Source organism: Desmodus rotundus, chromosome 1 (assembly GCF_022682495.2).
Source record: "Desmodus rotundus isolate HL8 chromosome 1, HLdesRot8A.1, whole genome shotgun sequence".
NCBI lineage: Eukaryota > Metazoa > Chordata > Mammalia > Chiroptera > Phyllostomidae > Desmodus > Desmodus rotundus.
In genome coordinates, this window is record NC_071387.1 from 2,177,194 (window position 1) to 2,201,339 (window position 24,146).

Below are 24,146 nucleotides of genomic sequence, written 5' to 3' on the forward strand. Positions count from 1 at the left end.
GGAGGATGTTAGCAAGAGGCAGGGTTAATGGGCGGGGCCAAGGAGCGGAACTGAGGGAAGTGCGGTGAAGGGCTCGGGGAGAGGGGCGGAGCAGAACGACACCGTAGCAGCTGCTAGGGGCGGGGCTAAGATACGGGGTGGGGCGAGGACGGGGCGGAGCGTCCAGAGAACAGCTGCGAGGGGCGGGGCTGGCTGGCGTGGCGGGCGGGCGTGGCGTGCGCTGACGTCGCGGCCGGACACGTCGGCGGCGCTGCGGCCGCGGGGATCGGAGCCGGATGTACTAAGATGGCTGCAGAGGCTGCCGTATCTGCGTTGTCTTAACCGCCCGCGGCTCCTGAGCCACTGGCACCTGAGGTTGCCGAGGGGCTGGACGGGAGCCTCCGCCTCCCTGAGGCGCGTCGGTGAGGCCCGGGGTCAGGGTGGAGGGAGGCGGGCGGGTGGACCAGGCCCAGCCCTGAGCGGGCTGTGCGTTTCCGGGGTGCCCCAGGAGGGTTATCGGGGGTGCCGGCTGGGCCGGGGAGCCGTGCTGCCGCGCGCTTGCCCCAGTCCTCACCTTGTTTCCCGTCGGTCAGACTGACGCGGACCCCACGAGTACGGCCGGGTCCTTGACAAGTGCCTGTCTGCTCTGCTGTGTTGACACTTGTCTTAGCTGTGGCGGCCTCGGTGTGGGGTCTTGGAGTGACTGGAAGATAGGCCAGACCTGCAATTTTTTTAAAGAGTGCAAACACTTAGGAAATTTCTTAGCATGCCCTTTGCTTCGAAGGTTCCGACATTGTTTTGTCCTCATTGGTTAAAAGATTTCTACCCAGCCATGCAGATTATGAGATGGATTTCCTTGAACCACGGAGCGGCATTGCTGTTGTCTATGGTAATTTCGTGGCAAGGCGGCCAAGATGTTGCGACGGGGGTGGAGCGCCATTGTTTTATATCAAGGGTGAGAGGTTGTGTGTAAGCCAGCTGTGCTCTCTTTGTGATGAAGGGGTTACAGTAGAGCGTCTGGACACGTCACAACCATTTAAAACCAGTTTTTGCCCCTTCACTTTTAAATGGCTTGGAGATTGGGCACGAGTTGCTTATTAGGATCTTGTCTTCAGTCCATAGGCTGCAGGTGTTAAACCAGAGAGGTATCCCCATCCCCTGCTGTGCAAGACACAAACTGAGCCACAGACCGCGGTCTGGGGTGCGACTTGTAAGTCCGAGCGCGAGCAGCCCTCCCGCAGCTGGTTCCTCGGCCCTTCCCTGCGGCCGTAGGTGCTGCTGTCGCACGAAGATTAGACGGAGGCAGAGTAGCTTACTTCTTTTGTGACTCCTTCACCGTCAACACAGTCACCACAGTAAGTCTCGAGACGGCACTGAGTTTTCTTCCCGGCTGGGTGCGTGTAAACGCCAACAGATTCCTTCCTGCGTCTGTAACCAGCTTTCCCAAGCTGCCTGTCGGGTCTCCCTTGTTTTTAGCGGTGCTGAGACCCGTTCTCTTCCCCTTAATGTCTGGCCGTGTTGGACTCTGGACTCAGGACACAGGGAAGTCGGAGTCTGTGGTGTCTTTGCGTCCAGTGTCCCACAGTCTGGCAGGAACAGCAGCCCGGGGGCGGCTGTGAGCGGAGGTGTGGACTCAGGTGCTCCTTCGCACTCTTGTTGGTTTACACACTTACAGCTGGGGGCAGCAGCTGGGGTGGGGGGCGCGTGTGCCCGGACCATCTCGTTCAGTGGCCAGGAACTGACGTTGAAAATAGGTTGTGCGTAGGTGTTTCACACAGATACATGCAGTTTAATTGAGGAGCTGGGTTTGTGAATAATGGACCTTTAAGGTCAGCTGTTCTCCTTGAAACCGTCTATTAGAGTTAGATGCCTTGAGCCTGCAGAAGGATTTGCTGGACAGACTCAAATTCCCTGCAGCCAAGAGATGGACAATATGCAGCTGCATTGTTTTTCTGCTGGTGAACAGAGAAAAAAGATCAAAAGAATAAGATGCTTCAAGATTGTTTCAAATGAAGTTGGTGTATTGCTAGAAAGTTCTCAGTTGGGGTGGTGGGAGGAGTGGATGGGGCTGCTTTGTAGAGTGTGATAGCGTTTGCCTCTTAGTCCAGGAGTTGAGAAGGTAATTTTAAGGTTTTCTGCAAGAAAACATTCAAGTATACATACACCTGTGACATTGAGATTCTGATGAGGTTTCCCTATCAAACAGTGGGAGGGGGGTAGGGCATCCCCGAGGCCACTGCAAGTAGGATTTCATAGCATCAAACGCAGGAGGGACCCGAGAAGTCGCCACACTCCCTGCCTCACTTTCCGGTGAAGAAGCCGGGCTGCAGAAAGCAGCGGTGTGCTGAGCTGCTCAGCTGGGCCCCGTCCTGCTCGCAGTGGCGCCTGACAAACACCCTCTAGGCCTGTGCTCTGCGCTTACATTTCTAAACCTGCTTGGAATGGTTGAGGGTCTGCTGAAGGCGCCTTACAGGGAGGAGGTTGCGCCCTGCGAGACGGCCTGCGTGCGCGTCTCACAGGGAAGAGGAGGCGGCGGCTCCGGTCGCTCTGCTCTCGGTCCATAGGAGGCTGAGCCGTAAATGTTCTTTATTTTGAAGTGGCGGCTTAGAACCAGACGAAGTGTCTGATGCTGTTCCTGATATACAGGCCGTCGAATTGGAGTGACTTTCAAAGTGCTTGTCGCTTGGAAAGGTTTCCTGTTGGCCAAGGACAGCGTATGTGGGCAGTAATGGTAGTGAGTTAATAGGTGTCCTAGACTGGTTTTCAGGTAGGGATAGTAACTATACTTGTAAATTCCTTTACTTACAGTGCAGCAGTAAGTGTTTTCTTTATCTGAGTGTTAGAAGGGTTTCCAAGAACAAAACCATTGCAGGTCCCCAAACTGTGCTGGGGCTGCAGAGCCCCCCACGCCTGCCTCGCTCCGTGGTGACTCTTCTTTGCTGGCCCAGTGGGGTCCGTTTGCGAGGGCGGTGCTGGGAAGGGGGGACTGATGCAGAGAAGGCTTTCCAGAGACAGAACTTGCGCCTTTGCTTCAGAAGTACAGCTTAACCATTCAAGATTGTACTTAATGTGTTTTATTAACAACAACAGAAAACACTGTGAAGAGAATTTTTGCTCCTTTGTTGTTCTTTTTTTAAGGTTTTAAAAAATTGATTCTTAGAGGAAGGGAGAGAAACAGAGATTTGTCGATGCGCGATGCGCTCATGGTTGGTCTTTGCACGTGCCCTGACCGGGAATCAAACCCACAGCCTTCCCTGGTGTGTCGGGATGATGCTCTAACCCGCTGAGCCACCCGGCCAGGGCACCCCTTTGTTTTCTGTAACTGCCTGTTAATAAAAAGGTTTGCATCAAGTCTCTTGGTCGCTTTTCCAGCTCCTCCGCTTGGCCTTGGATTTACCAGGCATGGCTTTGCAGCCCCGGCACGCAGAGGACCCGGTTTCCCTGTTGGTGTGCAGCCAGTCCCAGTGCGGGAAAGGGGGACATTTTTCGTGGTGGGGTAGAGGCCTTCGAGATGAAGACGTTGTATCACTGTGTACTGTATAGTGCTCTTTCACGAAGGAAAACAGAAGAGCCAATTTTAAACCTTGGTTTTCTTTTCAAGATTTAGAGTTACCTGTGTGGAAAGTGTGATGCACGGTCTTAGTAGAAGAGCTGGCACTCTCTGGATCTGGTGACAAGTCACAAGAAAAGCGACCATATCGCTGGCAGTAAATCAGACCAGCTCAGTGAAGGCATCAGGAGGCAGCAGCCATTCTGACGGGTCCTTCACTGGGTTACGTAGCTGAGTCCCAGAGAGCGGCCGTGACTTAGCTGAAGTCACTCAGCGTGCCGGGCACAGTAGTGTCTGTGCCCCTGCTCAGTCAGTGTCCTTGCCCCACAGCAGGGTGGCCGTTCTGGAAAGAGTGGGGTGGGGCAGATGCATCCTTCAGTGATGCCGCAGTCCGACTTTTTCTTGTTTCTTAGTTTCCCTGATCGCCACCAGGACTTTGAGTACATGGATTTCATGCCAACTTTTCTCTTTCTCTTTCTTTTGCAGCTCAGATTAAAGATAACCTGGATCCTGCTTCTCTCTGTAAGGAACATCTAACTGGGCAAGCGCTCAGCCATGCAGCCACCACCACAGGCTGTCCCACCCAGCGTGGTGGGGCCGCCTCCAGCTGGGAGCCCCCCGAGCATGTTGTGGTCGAGCAGCTCGTACCGGAGACAGGCGCCTGCTAGTGCCCGCGGAGCTGCGGTGACTTGCCCACTGCAGCCAGTGACGGACCCGTTTGCTTTCAGTAGACAGGCGCTTCAGAACGACTCGCCGGGTGGTTCGTCCAAGAGCAGCCCACCCGTTTTGCCAGGCCCAGCCCCACCAGCGTTTCTTCAGCACCCCGGTCTGCCTGTGCCTCACACAAATGCTGCGGACAGCTGCCAAGGACCACGTGAGCTTTTGCCAAGACCTCTGTCCCAGCCTTGGCCAGGGGCGAGTCCCTTTTCCAGCGTGCTGACCCCCCCGGTACCACCCGGGCCTGAGATGAGCAGGAGGGCTGAGGTCGCTTCCAGCCCCGAGCGCCATGTGCAGGCCCAATACGTTCCAGCAGCAGGTCCGGACGCTCTGCATGGGGGCCTCCCTGGGCCTGCCAGGCCCCCGAGCGGGCAGAACCCCCACAGCAGCGCTGCGGCAGCCCCTGTCTTCTCTCAGCCTCACCAGCAAGTGCCAGGGCAGTGGGGACCCATGCAGGGAGGCCTGCAGGCCTCGGGCCAGCATTATCGGCCCTGCCCAGAAGGGCCTTTTCCAAGTGCAGTGCCGCAGGCCTCTGGCGTGTCCCACTTCCCTGCTCTGTCCAGCCTGCCTCAGGGTCCTGACTACGAGCAGCACAGCCCTCCCGTCACAGGACCCTTGGCCGGTGACGGGAGAGAGGAGGCAGCCTGCACGCAGAGTGGAGACCACTCAGCAAGTAACGTTGGTCTTGACAGCGCACTCCGGCAGAGCGCCGGGGCTGGGGGCCCTCGGGCTGGCTGGGAGGCCAGGCCGAGCCATGCAGACCCCGCTCGCATGAGCCCCTTCGCTCAGGGAAACAGCCCAGAAAGCCGTTTATACTGCCCTCTGGGAGCTGGGGCCGGGGCCGGTTGGGCCCTGCCAGAAGCCAGCTCAGGCGCGCTCTCCATGTTTTTCCAAGGGGGGGAGAGAGAAAACGAGGAGACCCTCTCATCTGAAAACACAGGCTCTGCTGCTCAGTCCGGCGGGGATGGTTCCTTCCCCAGTGCTGGTCTGGGCCCTCCTCCTGCGCACGGTAGTGCAGGTGGCATTTACCAGGCCTCTCTCAGAGGTCTGCGCAGCGAGACCACGCAGCAGGGAGGAGACACGCAACCTTACTTTCCTTGGTCCATGGGCACCCAGCATGATAAACCACCTACTCGGAGCACTGCTGCAGATCTGTGGGGAGACATGGCAGGCTCAGGGCCTCATGCCACTGGGGGCTCACACTGCGAGAATGTGGAGAACTTGGAGTTTACTCAGAACCAGGAGGTCCTCCCAAGCGAGCCCCCAGGTCTGGATGCTTCCTCCCCAGGTGACCAACTCAGATACGGGCCCCTTCCTGGGCCCGCGGTCCCCAGGCTCAGCGTCGTGGGCCACGCTGGAGGCAGCGGCTCAAATCTCGAGGCCCTGGACGCACCACTGTACCCAGTGCGGTCGGATAGCGTGTCCTCCAGTTACAGCAGCAAGAGCCACCGGAGTGCGTCCGGTGCCGCCAGGCCCCAGGACCTGGGCACCTTCATCCAGCAGGAAGCTGGGAAACCTGAGGACGAGGCTTCAGGGAGCTTTTTTAAGCAGATCGATTCTTCTCCTGTGGGAGGCGAGACAGATGAGACCACCGGGAGCCCCAGTTACCGTAGCAGCCTGTCCCAGCCCTTGACCCCAAGTCCCCCCAAACCTACAGGGGTATTTCAGACAAGTGCAAATAGTTCTTTTGAACCAGTGAGGTCCCACCTAGTTGGAGTAAAACCAGTCGAGGCAGATCGTGCCAATGTGGTGGGGGAGGCGAAGGTGACCCACACCCCTCAGAAGCGGAGACCGGCCGCCGCACCACCTGATGCCTGCCCTGGCAACCTGGAGCAGCCCCCGGACAACATGGAGACCCTCCTCCCACCCCAGGCCTGTCCTCTGCCTCCCACTGCACCTGCTGAAGCCGGTCACGGGCTTCCGCACCCTGGGGGGCCGCCCTTGGAGACAGTGCTCCTGACCCCTGAGAAGAGGCCCTCGGCCCGGGCCCCAGGGGCCATGAAGTGTGAGAGTCCAGCAACGACTCTGTGGGCACAAAACGAGCTGCCAGACTTTGGGGGCAACATCCTTCTAGCCCCTGCTGCCCCTGCACTTCACGTGCCCGGGAAACCTCAGCCGTCAGACGTGATTCAACCTCCAGACGAGGGGGTGTCCAGCCAGCTGCCCCGGCAGCCAGGCTGCCTGCTCCCTCTGCAGAGCAGGAACAGCATCGGTGCCTCTGAGAACCTCGAGAACCCTCCCAAGATGGGAGAAGAGGAGGCCCTTCCATCGCAGGCAAGTTCTGGTTATGCCAGTCTGTTGTCCTCACCGCCCACTGAATCTTTGCAAAATCAACCAGTCTTGATTGCTCAGCCTGATCAGAGCTCTAATCAGGCCCAGCCCATTCATTTTCCTGCGTCCTTGTCGAATGCTAATGGGAAGGCTCAGTCCTGGAGAGATGCCCGTGTCGGGGACCGATCTGCCGTGAGCACCGGGGCCACTGGGGGCGATTCTGGAGAAACCGCGCCTCTGTCTGGGGTTCCAGCCAGCTCTCTCATCTGCTCACCTCTGCCTAATAGTCTTGCCCAAAGTAATTTCCCACAAGCTTCTGGTACTTCTGAAGTGGTTTCCACTCAACCTGCTAATTTGCCAGTTCAACCACCATCTCATCCAACTCCAAAGACCTTGCTTCCAGAAGGTCCAAAGATGCTCGAGGTGGAGAACGCTCTTCCGGAGTTGGTTAACAGCCCTGCTGGGAGCGCAGGCTTCGTGCTGGTGTCGCCCGCAAACACCGCCCTGGGACCGCGTAGTAATGAGGCAGACCGGCCCAGTAACCAGGAAGAGACTCCGGGAGCCCTAGACTTCACATTAAATAGGACTTTAGAACATCCTGTAAGATTGTGTAGCCCGTCCCTTTCCGAAGGCCCAGCCTCTCATCAGCAAACCACCCCCAGTCACCCCAGACAGCCTGGGCCTGGGGTGCATGACCCAGACTGTCTCTACCAGCAGGTGGCAAAAGGTGCTCAGGAGCAGCGTGGCCTGGAGAGAGTTCAGCAGGGTCCAGCTCCTCCGCCCCCACAAGGGCCCAGAGCAGCACCTTCAGAACCCTCAAACCCAGAAAGTCTACCACTACGAGGACAGCCCCCAAACTCAGCAAGTCCAGCTCCAGCTGACCCGACCCAGCAGCTGCTCCCTCGGCCACCTCGGTCCTCCAGCGCGTCGCTCGTGTCCAGCAGCCCAAGCCAGGCATCCGCGCCCCTGGGCCAGCAATGGGCGCAGCCGCTGCCCCTGGACTTGGCGTCTTACTACTATTACAGATCCCCGTACGACGGCTACCAGGCCCAGTACCCCTCCCCGTACCCGCCGGACCCTGGTACCGCCCCGCTTTACTACCAGGTAGGGTTGAGCTCGGCCACTGAACCTGTGACCAGCAGTGTCTCCTCACACACCCCTTGGCAGGGGTCTGTCGGTTCAGAAGGAACTGCAGTGTGCCTTTGGGCAGGACCCCAGCTCTGTGCGCCGTTCGTAAGAAAGGCACTCCCAGCCCCCACTGCCAGGCACGCCCGCCGCACGAAGTCCATGCCACGCATTAGCACGTTGAGTGGCAGAGACACTGGTTTTCGTGCAGCACCGCACCCAGCCCCAGGCTTCCCGCCGCACTGTTGGGCGGCCTGCAGACCCCGGATTCTGAGTGGAATGGGGAGCTGCTTGACACTTGTGTGTGGTGGTGACGTCAGGAATCTAAGGAGCTGTGGGAAAACTAGTCTTTTATATTCCTCTTTCAGAATAAAAACAGGAGAACTTAGGATTGGCAGGTAACCCAAATGAAACGGTGAGGAGAGGTGACACGTCATGAGCTGCTCTCGGGCCGGGTAAGCCCCCACGGCAGAGTGGGGGCCCTGCTGCCGCACAGAAGGTCCTTTGCCTCTTTCACAGTGCGGCAGGCTCGCAGGCATTTAAGCCAGGTTCTGTTTAGTCCTGCATTGGTTTGAAAAGACGGGGTCCAAGTGGACATGTTTGATTGTTACCTGCTTTTCGTCACCTCTGTCCAGGCCCAGTGTCACTGGAGCTCAGCTGAGGCAGCAGGATTGTGGACCAGGGAGGTGGGAGCTGCTGACTCACAGCAGGCAGGGCAGAGGCAGGGGCAGGATCAGGGCAGGAAGCTGAGCTGGGGGCCTTATGGCCAGAAGAGGCTGGGACAGAGCCAGGCTGGGTAGTGGGAGGTGCGGGCCCTGAGTGTCTCTGTGTGTGTGAGTGAGTTACACCTCTGACCACTGAGACCTGCCAGCTCCAGGTCCCCAAAGGGGCAACGTGGAGGTTACGCTCTGTCAGGAGCCCAGGGCGGCCAGGGGCACCTTTTCTTTCTTTTTTTTAGGATTTTATTTATTTATTTTAAGAGGGGAAAGGATGGAGACAGAAAGAGAGAAAAAACATCAATGTGCGGTTGCCTCTCATGCACCCCCTTACTGGGCCTGGCCTGCAACCCAGGCCTGTGCCCTGACTGGGAATCAAACCGGCGACCCTGTGGTTCTCAGGCCAGCACGCAATCCACTGAGCCACGCCAGGCAGGCGTGTTGGTTTTCTGTTTTGCGCAGGGAAGCCCCTGTCCCTCGTCCAGGAGAGCGGCACCTGTACCGTGGAGAGCAGTGCTCCTTTTGCGGGCAGGCTGGCTTGCGCTGCTGTCTAACGCTGTGCCGACCTGTGTCCCGACAGGACGTCTACGGCCTCTACGAGCCCAGATACAGGCCCTACGATAGCACGGCCCCCGCCTATGCCGACAACTACCGCTGCCCCGAGCCCGAGCGGCCCAGCTCCCGGGCGAGCCACTGCTCAGACCGGCCGTCTGCCAGGTGATTGGCGTGTGCGTGGCTGGCTGTGGGGGGAGCGTCACGGTTTGAGAAGACCGCACGTGTGGAGGGTGACACAGACCAGCTGTGTTGCTGCCCTGGCCACGCGGACAGGCTGTGACACGCCTTTCTAAACCGAGGCAAGCACCGAGTTGGGCCAGACCCTGTGCGGGGCCTCTGGGCCGGCACTGCTGTCCTTGCGCAGGGTTCACCCCAGCCCGGGCCACGGTCCCTCTCTGGAGGCTCACTGACCGAATGCCTGGGGGCCTAGGCCACAGCCACCATGGGTCACAGAGTGCTGGGCGCTTCGGCCGGGCTGGCTCAGGCCCCAGTACAGCTGGCAAGCTTGGCCTGAAAGCCCATGTTTTTCCCCCACCACGGCCTCCCATGCCAGAGACCCCAGGTGTCACTGTCCTGCACTCTCACGCTGACCTTGGCTCGGTTTCACGGTTACCAGCCAGCGGTGCTGAGGAGTCCCGGTGCCACGCCCATGCCTAGTGAGAGCACCACGGTCAGAGGCCTCCTGCTCGGGTTGGTGGAGTTGGGATGAGGGGCAGCTGCCATCGAGCTGGCTCTGCCTGTCTTCCAGAGCCTTCCCCCGGCAGAGTGCCGTCTCATAGGTGTAGGTTGTGCTACAAGGGACCGTGGCTCCTCACACTTGGGACAGAGAAGCCTGGTCACTGTTGCAGACTTGGTAGGCACACTGCTTTTCAGAAGCGGGGCCTCCAGGTGCTGGTCTTTGGGCATCTGGTGCTTGCTGGTGAGCCTTTGCCGTTAGCTGGCCTCTGTCCTGTGCTGCTGAGGGACTGGCTGAGCTGCCTGTGGGCCCACACACCAGGTGCTGTGTGTGAGAAGTCCTGGGTCTTAGTGCTACGGTGCCACCCTCTCACCTGGAAGCAATCTAATGTAGTGAGGGCCCTGGGCTGGTGTTGTCTGGGACTCCTGTGAGGCAAGGGAGTGCAGATGCGGGTGGAGCCAGGGCGCAGCTGGCTGTTCCCGTTTCCCCTCGTTTACCCGCCTGCATGCCAACGTGGCAACTCGTTTCAGAGGCCAGGGCTGGCTTGGTGGAGAGGCACCTCCCCAGCAGCCGGGCAGTCCTGTGGGAGGTCTGTCGCCTTACCCTCCATGTTCGTACCACTTTATGGCAGCACTGGAGGGTAGCCTCTCCTTCCTTCCCTGTTTTGGTTGTGTGTGTGTGTGTGTGTGCGCTTCTGCTTGAGGCTTACTATTGGCTCGTCATTCTTGTGACCCTGTCCCTGTGGGAGCTGCTGGAGGTGAGCCTGGGCCTTTTGTTCCTGTGGTCGTCTTTCCCGACATATGCAGGGTTTGTGGGGTGAAGAGGTGCGAGTGCAGGAGCCCCCCACGTGTGTGCAGGGGCTCCCACCCCAGAGGTGGGGCAGCGGCAGGTGCTAGGCGGAGGCCCGGGCACTCCCTCCCGGGAGCTGTGCTGGCCAAGCCCCAGGCTCAGCTGAGTAAGACGGGAGGGAGGGAAGTTTGTTTTAAAAACCAAATACTGTCCAAAACCTGTCATTAGAAAACCAAATGTCATTAAGCCTTTCCAGGAGTTTTACTGCCCCAGATCTGATGGCTGATCTTCCTGAGTCCCACCTTTCCTGTAACGGGAGCTAGGGTCAGATTTCTGGTCAGGCTTTTCCACCACCGAGTGCTTTGAGAATGCCTGTCGCTCTGGGCGCGGACAGTAAGGACTGCCGCCCCGCTGCACTTCTCCAAAGCAGGTGATGTGTCGGTGACCGCTGTGTGTTTTCAGGCGAGGGCACCCCGAAGGTCACTCGAATTCCGAACGTGGATGGAGCAGCCAGAGTGATTACGCCAGCTACTACTGCGGCCGGTACGACTACGGAGGTGCGTAGAGCGGCCCCTGGAGGCCGCTGGCTACGGGACATAGGGCGCCGCCTGCAAGCGTTGCTCTGAGGGGCCCTTAGGCAAGTGTCCCTTCTGTTAGTCTCTGGCTTCGTCCAAAAGCCCAGGTAGCCCGCGTCTGGAAGTACTCGTGTTGCTGCTTTTCGTTCGGATGTGACACCTTAATCACAGCACTAGCATGTCTTCATCGTATTAGCGGCTCTCTTTGATTTTCTAGCAGAGCACAATCACCAGGAGTTCTGGAGCTGCTTTGTCTGTAAACTAAAGGCAACGCGAAAGCAGCCCCTCCTGCTTTCTCCGTGGCCATGCTCCGTGGCCATGCTGGACCGTGGCTCTGGCATGGAGGGTGCAGGCATGTCCTCTTGCTATCAGGCAGGGTATGCCTCATGGCCACATGTCCCCGAGCCCTGCTGCTTCCTCCGCTGAGCAGTGTGCTGTGCTCTGTGCAGAGGAGGCCCCTCCCGGGCCCGCAGCCCTCGCTTCCCCTGCACAGCCACCTGCCCTCTGCTCACGGGCCTCTGTTTCCCTGCGTCACCATAAGCAGCAACTCCCTCCACGCACACTCGCCAGAAGTGGTGCATCTGGTTTGTTCTAATGTTACTGGTCTGTTTTACTTTTTAAAGATTTTATTTATCTACTTTTTTAGAGAGAGAGGAAGGGAGGGAAGAAGAGAGGGAGAGAAACACCAGTGTGTGAGAAATACATGGTTGCCTCTCAGACACGCCCCCCACTGGGAACCTGGCCCACAACCCAGGCATGTGCCCTGACTGGGAATGGAACCGGTGACCCTTCAGTTCTCAGGCCAGTGCTTAGTCCACTGAGCCACAATCACTGGTCTTTTTTATGCTAGTCCTTTAGTTTTGAGAGTGTTTCTTAAAGCTTTCTGGACCACGTTAGAAGAGATGTGTGTAAATGTACAGTCACGGGATCAGCTATTAGAGGTGGCGACTCTGGGCCAGAACTCGGTCAGGCTGTCTCAGCAGGTTGCTCTCCTTTTTAATCACATGTGCACTGATAGAAAAACACCAGTGGCCTTGGTCCTAGACACCCTGGCAGGACTCAGCCAGGACACCGGAATCTCAGCATCCAGGCTCATGCTGACTTCACGGGGGGAGGGGTTGGTGCCACAGGGAGCCTGCGAGCACTCGTCACTGCTGGGTGGTGTGGCTCTCCAGGGAACGTGGGGTGCTGCCTTCCATGCGTGCGTGCCAACCCAGGACTCCCCTGTTCGCAGAGCCGGGTCGCTGGGATCGGTACCCCTACGGCTCCAGGTTCAGGGATCCCCGCCCCTACGACCGCAGTTACTGGTTTGATGCAGACTACGAGCTGTACAGGAAAGAAAGCTACGCTTACGCTGACAGGTGGGTCACGTGCCCCTTGCTGAGGAGGGTGGACAGAAGTCAAGAGCTGCGCCTGTGGACGACCTGTGGGCCGCAGCTGTGCGTGGGGGTCCCTGGGGAGCAGCTGGCATCCCAGTTGCTGTGTGAAGGAGGGCATGACCCGGACCCTCCCGGGATTTCCCACCGTGGTCACCTTGCCTTCCCAGTGTCCCTGGCAGCATGCTCCTCTGAGTCCTCAGATGGGCTGAACGTGCACTTGGGTGACTGACCCACTTGAGGGTGGCTCTGACCAGGGTCCTCTAGAGTCAGGACTCGGGAGGACAGCAGGGCGGGGCGGTGAGGGCCTGGTGGGGGCTGGAGTGGTGTGACCTTGCGTGGCCTTGTCCCAGGTCACCCTCACACCCTTTATTGCCTCTGCCCCACTGCTCCTCTAGGCCTGAGAGGTACGATGACCCCTGGAAGTACGACCCTCGCTTCACGGGGAGTTTCGATGATGACCCCGAGCCCCACAGGGACCCTTATGGGGACGACGCAGACCGACGCAGCGTGCACAGCGAGCACTCGGCACAGAGCCTGCGCAGTGCACCCAGCCGCCACAGCAGCTTCAGCGCCCACTCACAGCAGGTGGGTGGCGGGTGGGTGCTCCTCTGTCCAGACAGTCCTGTCAAGACGCAGGGCCCCCCCCCCCCCACCCCGAGCTCAGACAGCGCCCCCAGGTCTCACCAGGGTTCACAGTGAACCAATTTTACCTGCTGGCTTTGTGTTTTCCAGAGTCAGGTTTACAGAAGTCGCAGTGTGGCTGTGGGTCCTTACGAGGCCCCACCTCCACCCAGCTCCTTCCACGGGGACTATGCCTATGACACCTGCGTCAGCAATTTCAGCGGCACCCAGGGCTTCACAGAGTATGGCTACCCTGTCGACGCCGGCTGGCCTGCTGTGGAGCAAGGTGTGTGGGTCGAGGCCCTGCGCGCCCACTGGTGCTGGGCCACCAGGTCACACCTCGGGGTGGCTTTGCAGGCCTGGCACGAGACACGGGGCGAGGTGCGACTGTGATGGGAGTTGGCGACGGCCAGTCCTGCTCCTCCCTGCATAGTAAGGGCAGCTGTGGCCCAGTGTGCCGATCCGAGCAGGCTGACAGTATCCCTCTGGCTGTGGACTGGCCCACAGGCCTGGGAGCGGGCCCCCTGCCCCCGCCCCTGTTCCCGGTCATGTGCACGCGGCTCTGAGGGCGGGCCCACTGCCCAGCCCCTGCATGGGGCCTCGCATCCCCATGCCGACCACGCGGGTAGCGGCCTTCAGAGGAAGCTTGTAATTCCCCGGAAAACTCTCGTCCGCTGGTCACATGTGCCCCGTTGTCTCTGAAGTGCTGTGACTTGCACACCAGGAAGATGCGTGTACACACTACTTTCCTTCCTGGAGCAGCATTGCAGTGGGAAGCCTCCGTTTTGACCTGTGACGGCGCCCTCCGTCACTCCCTCTGGGTGCGGGGACCCTTGTGTCAGTGGTTGAGGATGAAAGCTGAGGCACGGAGGGCCCCAAGAGCTCTGCTTCCTGGGACGTGGGCTCTCGGGCTGTTTTTTAGAGATTTTTAAATTTAGACTCCCAGGGGTGGCCAAGATTCTGGCATCTCTGGGCCCCACATTAAATACACTGTGACACGTCATCCCCCAACAAATCTCATCGTGTTTTAAGGAAATGTACGATTTTGTGTCGGGCAGCACTCACCACCATCCTGGGCTGCAGGTGGCCCGCGGGCCGCAGGTGGGACACCCCTGATTAGAAACTAGTTTATCCTTTTTTTTTTTTTTTTTAAGATGTTTATTTATTTTAGAGGGAAAGGGAGGGAGGAATAGAGGGAGAGAAACATCAATGTGTGGTCGCCTCTCCAGTGCCCCCGACTGGGGACCTGGCCCACAACCCAGGCATGTGCCCTGACTGGGAGTCGAACCAGCAGCCCTTTGCTTCACAGACCAGTGTTCGATCCACTGAGCCGCACCAGCCAGCGCTAGTTTCTTACTTTTGATACTTTAAACATTTTGCTAACATGCGCTGAAGTTGTACTTTTTCATGGGATGGTCAGCAGTTTGCATCTTCTAGCTGAGGGTCAGTGCGCCTGTGGCCCCAGCTGTGCGGGCACCCGCACGCCCGAGCTGCCGCTCTGGCTCGGGGCGCCCAGGACTGACAGGTGGGCTGTCTGCTGTGTGTGTCCTTTCGCCACAGCTCCATCGCGACCCACGTCTCCTGAGAAGTTCTCGGTGCCTCACGTCTGTGCCAGGTTTGGCCCCGGGGGTCAGCTCATCAAAGTGATCCCTAACCTGCCTTCGGAAGGACAGCCGGCCTTGGTGGAAGTACACAGCATGGAGGTGAGGTCGGGGCGCAGCGCAGGCCTGCGGGCCCTGTGCACGCATCCTTGTCTCTGAGGAACGGCCTTACAGAGGGTTTATTCTTGGGAATCCTCAGTCGATGAGATTTTCCTGTTTGGTTGTGTGTCTTACCTTTATTTGCGTTTCTGATTTTGAGGGGAGGACACTGTTGATGCTCATTTATTGGTGATTTTTGATAACGGATACAGAGGTGCTTCATGCTCCTGTGACTGGTGGGGGATGGCTGCCCTGGGGGCTGGTGGGAAGTGGGATCTCTGTTCCGTGGCCCCACAGGCCTCTGTCACATGCACCGGGGTCTTGCTTCAGCTTTCAGGGGGTCAGGATGGATCTCACTGTTTAAAATGAAGTTTGAAAGTCACCGTAGCCACCCAGATGTGGCTGCGCCCCAGGATGGGGCCTTCGCCTCCCTAGTGGGGCAGGCCGTCCTCAGTAGGCAGACGTGGCGGGCAGTGGCGGGGCCAGCCCCTGAGCTGCCCTCTCCCCGCCCCGTACCTGTTCTCCCGCAGACACTGCTGCAGCACTTGCCGGAGCAGGAGGAGATGCGCGCGTTCCCGGGGCCGCTCGGCAAGTACGTCCCGCCGGGGTGCCCGGGGAGGCTGTCTGGCGGCCGTGGCTGAGTGAGGCCTCGCCGCCGCGCTTGTTGCTGGTCCCTGAGTGTTGTTCTTTTTTCAGAGACGACACGCATAAAGTGGATGTTATTAATTTTGCACAGAACAAAGCCACAAAATGTTTGCAGAATGAGAACTTAATTGACAAAGAGTCTGCAAATCTTCTCTGGAACTTTATCATTCTGTTATGCAGACAGAATGGGGTACGTACAGTTATGCCTTAGAATGCCTCCTTTTGGCCTTGAGTCTCAGGGACCCTGGAGCCTCCCAGGTGCAGGGCCAAGCATGGGGCACTGTCTCAGCAGGGACTTGAGGATGTGGGAGGCAAGCAGGGTGTGCGTTTGGAGCAAAGGGAGGTTCAGGCCCACCATGCCTGCCTGTCGGGTAGTCTGTGGTCTGTCCGTCTGGCCCTTGGCTGTGGGGGAATGGTGGTCCGTGTTGTGGCAGCCTAGCGTGCTCGTCTGCGTGGACCAGCCAGGGTCCTCGGCTGCGCAGGACCTGTGGGAAGTCCTGGCCGTAGTGAAGCCCCTTTTTCTTCCTGTTCCTGCCGCCCCACAGACTGTAGTGGGAACCGACATTGCAGAATTGTTGTTACAAGACCACAAAACAGTGTGGCTTCCCGGGAAGTCACCCAACGAAGCCAACCTGATTGACTTCACGAACGAGGCCCTGGAGCAAGCGGAGGAGGAGGAGTCAGGGGAGGCCCAGCTCTCGTTTCTCACCGACAGTCAGGCCGCTGCTGCCAGCACGCAGGAGAAGGAGACAGAGAGGTTCAGAGAGCTGCTGCTCTACGGCCGTAAGAAGGTGAGTCCCGAGTGTGTGGACGCCATGGGCGTGCCCTTGTGTCCACCACATGTGGCCTAAGTGCCAGGAAGCAAGTGTGGGAGGGACATCGGGGGTTGACAGTGACGTCAAGGCCTGATACCCATGAAGAACTGTCATGTCCATGAGTGGTCTCGTCCCCTCTGTCATTCCTCTGAGGGTGTCATAGTAGTTCCCCTCTAAGCGTGGCCAGCGTCAAAGACTTTCGGGCTCTGTTTCTTGTCGTGCAGCAAATAATTGCACTTCCCGAGCTCGGGCTGTGCCCTGCCTTGTGCAGTCGTCTCAGGGACGCGCTCCTGCACAGGACAGAAGTGAGCTCTGTTGTCGTGGTCGGTGGGGAGCGTGGGGTCTCTGAAGTGCAGTGGGTCCCGGAGGGAGCCGGTGCCCAGTGGGAACGGGTCACCCACTATGTGTGCAGAGGCCTATGGGTGGGGGCGGGCGCCTAGAAGCCACAGGCAGGCGTGGCGCTGTGGGAGTTCACGCAGGTTGCAAGGAGCGGAGGGGGCATGTGTGCTGGGGGCGCCTGCCCAGCACGGCCGTGGGTCCCGCAGCAGGGGCCTGCGGGCCACGCGTCTGCGGCACTCCTGTGTCATGGCACCTTGGGCTCCGTCAGGCGCTATGGGAGCAGTGCCCCAGGCTATTTGGCTGCTGGGAGGCTCTCCCTGGGTCGTGAAGATAGCACTCTGGAGCCAGGGGACGGGTGTGTGTGCCCTTTCCCAGTGGGGAGGGTCATGTGGGGGTGGCGGCCCTGCCTCCCTGTCGCCTGTTTCTGACTGGCCTGCTCGTTACACTGCAGACAGTTGGCAGGAGCAGTGAGCGTGCAGCAAGGCCTGGACCCCAGGGACTTGGGCGGGGATAATCGGGGCAGCGCGCTTGTTTTGACTTGGGAGCTGTTCACAGGTGTGTGGAGGGGCTGTCCAGGCCTGAGTCTCTACACTCGCATCCTTCCTCCTCTCCGGGGGTGCGGGTGGCACGCGCCCTGCCGTCGGCACTGACTCAGGCCGCGGGATCCCTGTGCTGGCTTGGCTCACCACTGTGCTGCTTTGCAGGATGCTTTGGAGTCTGCAATGAAAAATGGCTTGTGGGGCCATGCTCTGTTGCTCGCCAGTAAGATGGACGGCCGGACCCACGCCCGCGTCATGACCAGGTGAAGCATCTCGTGGAGCAGATGGGGAGCGATTCCAGTGACAGCGCCTTGGCTGCTCCTCCAGGCGCGCAGACATCCGGCTCTCACCCCAGCAGGCTGGGGGGCCTCCCTGCACTGCAGCGCTGCTGTAGGATGTGGGTACCCGCCCGCTCACTGCACGGGCCTGCCCTGGCCCCCCCTCAGTGAGCTCTGCCCCCTCACCCTGAGCTGCGGGCGCTGCCCCGTTAAGCCTCAGGGCCCGTCAGGAAGGGCTGAGGTGAGACCGCACCTGCGTCTCCTGTCTTGTAGTTAAGCCTGGCTGAGCCGGGCTGTCTCTTCTTGTGTCTCCCCAGGTTCGCCAACAGTCTTCCCATCAACGACCCCCTGCAGACCGTCTACCAGCTGATGTCTGGGCGGATGCCTGCGGCGTCCACGGTCAGTGGGGCTCACCCCGCGCCCCTGCAGTCCCGCCGTCTGCCGGCGCTGGCTCCTGGGAAGGGCTCATCCCGGAGCGGGACCGGTGTTTCTGTCTTGCCGTTGTCTCATGACCCTCCCTGAGCCCAGTCGTGGCAGAGCTCAAGCAGCACTTCCTTCCCGGGATGAGGGTTTGTTCTGCTTGGCTTTCTTGTGACCTCAGTGCTGTGGAGATGAGAAGTGGGGAGACTGGAGGCCGCACCTGGCTATGGTTCTGTCCAACCTGAGCCACAACGTGGAGGTGGAGTCGAGGACAATGGCCACGATGGGCGACACGCTAGGTGGGTCAGGTGCTGGCAGGCTGGGCCCACTGCAGTGACAGGCGTCCTTCAGTCCCTCCGGTCCCTCGCCACCCGTGACACCAAGCCTTGGGTTTCTGGGAGGCCCCTGGGTGAGATGTGGCCGCCCTGTGTTTCTCCAGCTTCGAAGGGCCTCTTAGACGCTGCGCACTTTTGCTACCTCATGGCCCAGGTCGGATTCGGGGTTTACACAAAGAAAACCACAAAACTCGTCCTGATTGGATCGAACCACAGGTGAGGAGGAACACAATTGTGTGTTTCCCGTGGAAGGAGCACGCCCCCTCTGGCTGGCCCGGAGCCGGAGCGTGTCCGCACTCCCTCGCCACACGGGGAGGCGCACCCCTGGCTGACTTGCTCAAAGGTCCGAGAAACCCCTTTCCTCGACAGTTTACCGTTTTTAAAGTTTGCGACCAACGAAGCCATTCAGAGGACAGAAGCCTATGAGTACGCTCAGTCGCTGGGGGCCCAGTCTGACCCCTTGCCCGACTTCCAGGTGAGCTGCAGCTGGGGGCCCAGGGCTGACCAGTCCCTGCCGGGGCAGGGCGGTGGGGCCCTCAGGTGAAAGGATGACAGAGTGTTTTTGGATATCTTGTTGGGGAGACGTTTGACCTATGACGTTTGAGAGTAAACCTAGCTGAATTGAGGATTTTGTTTGTATTTTGGGTCTTAATATTTTATTATAAACCGAATTTTGTTTTTTCTGGCTATTTTTGGTGTGATGGGGCATACTCTCTGGCCCAGGAGTGAGTGTGTGAGAGTGTGTAAGCGTATGTGCACATGTGTGTGCGTGTGAACGTGCATGTGAGTGTGCGAGCATGTGTGCTGTGTGCGTGTGGAAACACACGTAACCCACAGCTAGCAGACAGCAGGTGCGGGGCAGTCCGGGGCTCTGCGGGGCCCGGCATGGGTGCTGAGCCGGGGCCTCTGTAGCTGTGGTCCTGGTGGTGATCTGACAGGCGTCGAGAAGTGAGCACCTCAGAGGCTCGGTTGTCTCCTTCGGTGTGAAATGTCCCGGGGGGCGGGGGGGGCTGGTATGGCTGTGGGGATGCAGGGGGTGCACACGAGACTGGTGAAGCATCCAGAGCCCTTCAGCTTGCAGGGACTGTAGGGCGACCGCAGGAAGTTGGGGAGGACACATGGGCTGTTTAAGCTGTGTGTGTGTCTCAGGTGTTCAAGTTCATCTACTCGTGCCGCCTGGCGGACGTGGGGCTGGCCACCCAGGCCTTCCACTACTGTGAGGCGATCGCCAGGAGTGTCCTGTTGCAGCCCCAGAGCCACTCCCCCGTGCTCATCAGCCAGCTGGTTGAGGTACCGTCCCCACGCACCTCTGACGGCAGGCCTGCGGGGTGGGCAGGGTCGGCCCGAGGTCAGGAAGGAGTTCCACACACAGATGCTCCGGGCAGCTGTGCGGCACCGGGCACGTCAGCGTAGGGCCCACCCGCCACATGCCCGTGCAGGAGCACAGCAGGGGCAGGCTGTGAGGTGAGCGGTCAGGTCTGGCAGTGCACGGGGGGACCCTCTGGGCCCCCGCCTGCCTCTGGGTCCTGCCCGCCCTGCAGCAGGCCTCTGCCCCGCCGCAAAGAGTGGAGGCCGTGAGAGCTGGACACGGGATAGCAGACAGCGCCCCCACAGTGGCAGAGGGATCCCCTCGTCGTCTCCCCTCCCCCAGGAGTGTCAGTTTTGAAAATGTGCTCCTGTGACTCCTAGCAGCGACTTTCACTAGGGGAGTTTCCAGGCCACTTCGCCTCTTGGTGACATTTGGACCCGCCCTCTGATGCCCACCCCACCCCCGCTGCCCCCTCCAGGGGTGGGCCCCTCTGGGCCCTCTCAGCACTCCGTCGGTCTGCACACTCAGGCGGTGGGAGCTGGCAGGCTGAGCTCGGGGGTTGGGGCGCTGCTGGCCTCACACAGAGGTTAGCGCCTGGGAGCTGGGCAGCCCCCTGCCGGCCCCCTGTCCCCGCGGTGTCGCTGTGCGTGTGGCTTCTTCTCCCGGGTTGGAGTGGGCTTTGAAGACACTGGTGGTAGCAGGGCCCTTGTTTCCCACGTGTCTGCAGATCGCTTCCCAGTTACGGCTCTTCGACCCGCAGCTGAAGGAGAAGCCCGAGGAGGAGTCCTTTGCGGAGCCTGTCTGGCTGGTCCAGCTGCGGCGGGTGCAGAAGCAGGTCAAGGTGTGCGGGTGGCTTTCGGTCATGGGACTGGTGCAGACGTGTGGTCCTCACCCGCAGTGTGAGGTGGGAACAGGACAGTTGTGGGGGTGCTCGTGTGTCAGAGAGAGGCCTCACCCCCCGGGGGCATGGAGTCTCCCACGGCCTCGGCTTCCAGTGAGGCCTGAGGTCTCTCTCTCAGGAGGGCGCTGCTCTGTGGAGCCAGGACACAGCCTTCCCCCGGCCCTGCCCCAGCACACCAAGCTCCGAGGGGGGACAGCGTGACGGCCTGGGGCTCGCGCAGCCCTTGGACCTGGGCGCTGAGAATCCGCTGCTGGCACCGCCTGTGCCCAGCACCGAGCACGCTGGCCAGGGCGTGTGGCTGCTGCCCTCAGGTGAGCCTGCGCGTGGGGCACAGGTCCGCACGCCTATCTCTTTAGGGGTCCTGTCCCAGCATCCTTAGCGCTTCCTGCTCCAGTGATCGCTTCTCCTGCTTCTTGATAAGCGTCCTGTGCGGGATGGTGTGTGATGTGTTGGGTCGTCACCAGTTAGCTGCTTCAGGTGACATTTGGACTTTCCTCCACTGTCCCTGTGCAGCTCTGCCGACGCTCCACGACAGCCAGCCTGCCTTCCCGGCCAGGGTGCCAGTGTTCCCAGTGCCACCCCTGGGTCCTGCTGAGCCGGGGCCTGGCTATGGGCTCCCAGGGGCTGCACTTGGCTTTGCAGAGACCTCCGGGCCTGCTCCGGCAGCCCTGTACCCGGGGCCTGGCCTGCCGCCCAGCGCACCATCCCTCCAGGACAGTGAGCGCCCACTGCGGGAGTCTAGGCCCCAGGACCCAGGTGCGTCTCCCAGGGTGTTGGCCTGAGGGCGGAGCTGAGCTGGGTCTCCTGCCCCCAGAGCTGGGTGGTGGGAGAGACTGAAGTCACTTGAACTTGAAGTGAGTTCAGTGCTTAATAAACACCAAAACCCTGAACGGTTTAGGCCAAATGGGCTCTTAGAGTGTTTCTCCTGTTGGGACGCGAAGTGCGGCTTCCTGGGGCACAACAAGCTGGCCGAGGGGTGTGCCCAGGCTGCCGCCCTCGCACCATGCCTGTGCGCCTCTGCCTGGAGCCTGGGGGCTGCTCTTCTCCTGGGCTGGGCCTTCTGGCCTCTGTCTGTGTGGGCCGTGCTGGGTGGGGGCCGTGTTCGGGGGGCACTCAGGCTGGGTCCCCACGCAGCCCTGGGAGGGTGGCCCCTCTGAGTTCTGGTGGCGCCCGGCCCCCATAGCCCCATGCTGGCAGCACCAGGTCACAGGCCTCTCTCCCATCGACAGGAGCAGCGCCGCGGGACCCCCGTGGGGGAGACTTGCTGGCGGAGCGAAGAGAAGAGGACCTTGGTGGCAAAGTCGATGTGGTAGCTGCCCGCCTCTTGTAGGGGGTGGGCCCCCAGACCCCTTGCTCTGCAGTTGCTAGTGGACGGATAGTGCATGAGAGAGCACTTCTGAAAAAGCTCAAATCCTTAGAACGAGAAGGCGTGGTGACAGCACTCACGGGGACGCCGTCGAGTGGCGGTGTGACAGTCCTTACTCTGAGGAGAGGAAACGCCCACCTGGTGGCTCCGCCCTGTCAGCTGCCGCTGTCAGCTGCCGCTGTCCGCTGTCCGGAGGCAGGCAGCAGGCCCCCTGCTGCCCTGCGATGGGCCCAGGGGCCCCCCTGGCCTGCTTGAGGTTGAGATCCCCTTTGTCAGATGTTCTGGCTCTGACCCCCAGGCGGGAGGGACAGACACTTCCTCACAAGCCGCTCCCAGGAGCCTCCTCCACCACTGCAGGGCCTGGCTCTGACCCTGTCAGCAGGCAGCCCCCGTGGTTTGAGCCTTGCTGTGCGTCCTGCAGCTAAGTTGCTCCGTCCCGGGACGCGTCAGCGCAAGCGCTCAGCGGTGCTGGACCCCAGCTGCCACTCCAGGGGCACGTGCTGTTACCTTTAACACGCCCGCTGCCCCACTCCGTGCTGTCTGCGCACAGAGCCCGTGCCTTAATCCGCGAAGTGCCTGGCAATGAGGTCGCTTCTAGGTGCAGGCTTCCCTCACCCTTCTCCCCTGAGTCCCTCTCCTCGCTGTCCCCACCTGGTCTCGGGGGTGTTCTCGGGGCTCCCGGGAGGCACCCCAGGTGAGCCTGCTCCTGCACTGCCTTGCTCAGGGCTCCTCGAGGACGCTGCTGGACTCGGAGGCCCCTCTGGCATGGGGGGCTGCCCGCCCTGGTGCCCTGCAGCCCCCGTCTCTGACACCTGCTCCCCAAGTGGAGAACTCTGTACAAGCGGCCAGAAAGGAAGCCAAGGAGCCTAAGAAGGTACTGCACAGCTTACCTCCAGCTGGGCGTGGGCTGGTGTGGGCCGGGGGAGGGGCTCCGCCCCTGATTGGGGCGGGGGGCGGGGGGGGGGGGCGAGGACAAGGGCTTTTTTTCTTTCCTCGTGAAGCTGAATGTTTTGGGGGCAGATGAGCACTCAGGGAAGCGTGTGAAGGGTGCACAGCCTGGTGGATGGTCTTGTCTGTACTCACGTGTGATACCGCCCTGTTCAGAGTTAGGACAGCTCCAGCCCCCGAGGGGACCCTGTGTGTCCATGACCTGTCAGCACCCTCCCCCAGGGGGTGACCTCCCTTCTGCCTTCTGTCGCCACGGATGAGTGGTGGCCGTCAGTGCACTTCCCACAGAGGAGGTTTGTCCCTTGTCTCTGGGCAGGGATCCCTGCCACGTGGGTGCCCACAGCACATCGCCCTTCCTCCTAATGGACGGGGGTTGCTTGGGGTCAGCCGGCGGTGGGCCCGCTTCTCCCAGGGGTGTGCCCAGGCCCAAGGCCCAGGCCTCTGTGCGCAGCTTTGGGAGGCACCGCTGGGCGGGGACAGGCGACCTTTCCAGCCTCTCCTGCAGCTGCCCGGCCATCCAGGCCTGGTACCGAGGGCAGGGTGGCACCCTCAGTCCTTTCATCGGCCTCCTGCTGGCAGGTGCCGCTTCCCTGGGCTCCCGTTGGCATCTCCTGAAGGAGGGGCAGAGCGTGTCGCCCTTGCTGTCCTCCCTGTGATCCGGCACCGCGGGTCGTGGCTTCAGCAGGGTCAGTTTGCTGAGTTTCCCTGCAGTGCTGGTGTCTGCAGGAAGCGGTGTTCACTGGGACGTGTGTGACTCAGGAGGCGGACAGGTCACACGCGTGCAGACTGCCCGTGCAGGTGGAGAGCAGCAGCTTGGTGAGCGTGGGCGGCTGCCGCTGCTCCCCGTTTTTAGGAGTGAAGTACAGGCCTTGGCGATAAAGAAATTGCCTGGCGGGTCAGTTCTCCCCGACTAGGAGCAAAGAGGGGCCGTGCTCAGAGGGGTCCCACACGCGCTTTCCACACCTACCTGACACGCCTCGGTGAGGAGAGTGGGGGTGCTGCTCACGCGTCGGTGTTTAGACCCAAAGAGCCCCAGCAGACACGGTCTCGTTCTGACTTGTTTCTGTCGTGGTCAAGTGCACTATGTAACTTGCCTGTCTCTACCACGGCTTGGTGGCGTCAGGGACAGTCATGCTGCTGTGCAGCCGCCGCCGCCTTCTTCTCTAGGACGGCCCATTTTCTCACATGGACGCTCCGTCCCCATGAACCCCCAGGCCCGGCCCCGCCGGGGGCTCCCTGTCTCTGCGGGTCTGCCTCCTGCAGGGGCTGCGTGTGAGTGGGGCCTCACAGAGTCGCTCTGTGCCACGTCACTCAGCACGACGTCCTCCAGGTGGGTGTCCTGGTTTTCGCTTAGGGCGGCGGGTCCTGGCTGTCCTGGCTGACCGGGAAGAAGCGGACAGAAGCGTTTCTGCCGGAAGACACACACAAGTCGGTGAGTGTCAGAGCGCAGCCCTCGAGGACGCGCTGGGTGTTTTGGGTCCCTGTCGGTGGTTGTCGGCGCAGTGTCTCAGCTGCAGCTTCAGAGCGAGCCCCAGGACGCGTCTTCTCGAGTCCTGACGCGTCCCCAGTCCTCAGATCTGGTGGCGCCCACTCTTTCT

The 24,146-nt window shown here is 60.4% G+C and overlaps 1 protein-coding gene across 12 annotated transcripts in view; it reads left to right on the top strand.

The window, feature by feature from the left end:
- The first annotated feature begins 218 nt into the window (after nt 1-218).
- Nucleotides 219-24,146, top strand: part of SEC16A (SEC16 homolog A, endoplasmic reticulum export factor) — a 29,123-nt gene continuing 5,195 nt past the window's right edge. For 4 of the 12 annotated variants that reach the window (XM_024562206.3, XM_053919183.1, XM_053919192.1 and 1 more), the window contains exons 1-23: nt 219-401; nt 4,016-7,621; nt 8,939-9,075; nt 10,841-10,935; nt 12,188-12,314; nt 12,728-12,917; nt 13,065-13,239; nt 14,514-14,656; nt 15,184-15,245; nt 15,350-15,488; nt 15,844-16,089; nt 17,157-17,254; nt 17,587-17,668; nt 17,871-17,988; nt 18,129-18,240; nt 18,394-18,499; nt 19,174-19,314; nt 20,061-20,174; nt 20,353-20,545; nt 20,748-20,990; nt 21,464-21,543; nt 22,325-22,474; nt 23,903-23,980. In XM_024562206.3, coding sequence (XP_024417974.2) covers nt 4,085-7,621; nt 8,939-9,075; nt 10,841-10,935; nt 12,188-12,314; nt 12,728-12,917; nt 13,065-13,239; nt 14,514-14,656; nt 15,184-15,245; nt 15,350-15,488; nt 15,844-16,089; nt 17,157-17,254; nt 17,587-17,668; nt 17,871-17,988; nt 18,129-18,240; nt 18,394-18,499; nt 19,174-19,314; nt 20,061-20,174; nt 20,353-20,545; nt 20,748-20,990; nt 21,464-21,543; nt 22,325-22,474; nt 23,903-23,980 — 6,366 coding nt within the window. In that variant the 5' untranslated portion in view covers nt 219-401; nt 4,016-4,084. The other 8 variants (XR_008426227.1, XM_053919176.1, XM_053919196.1 and 5 more) reach the window with 8 other exon arrangements.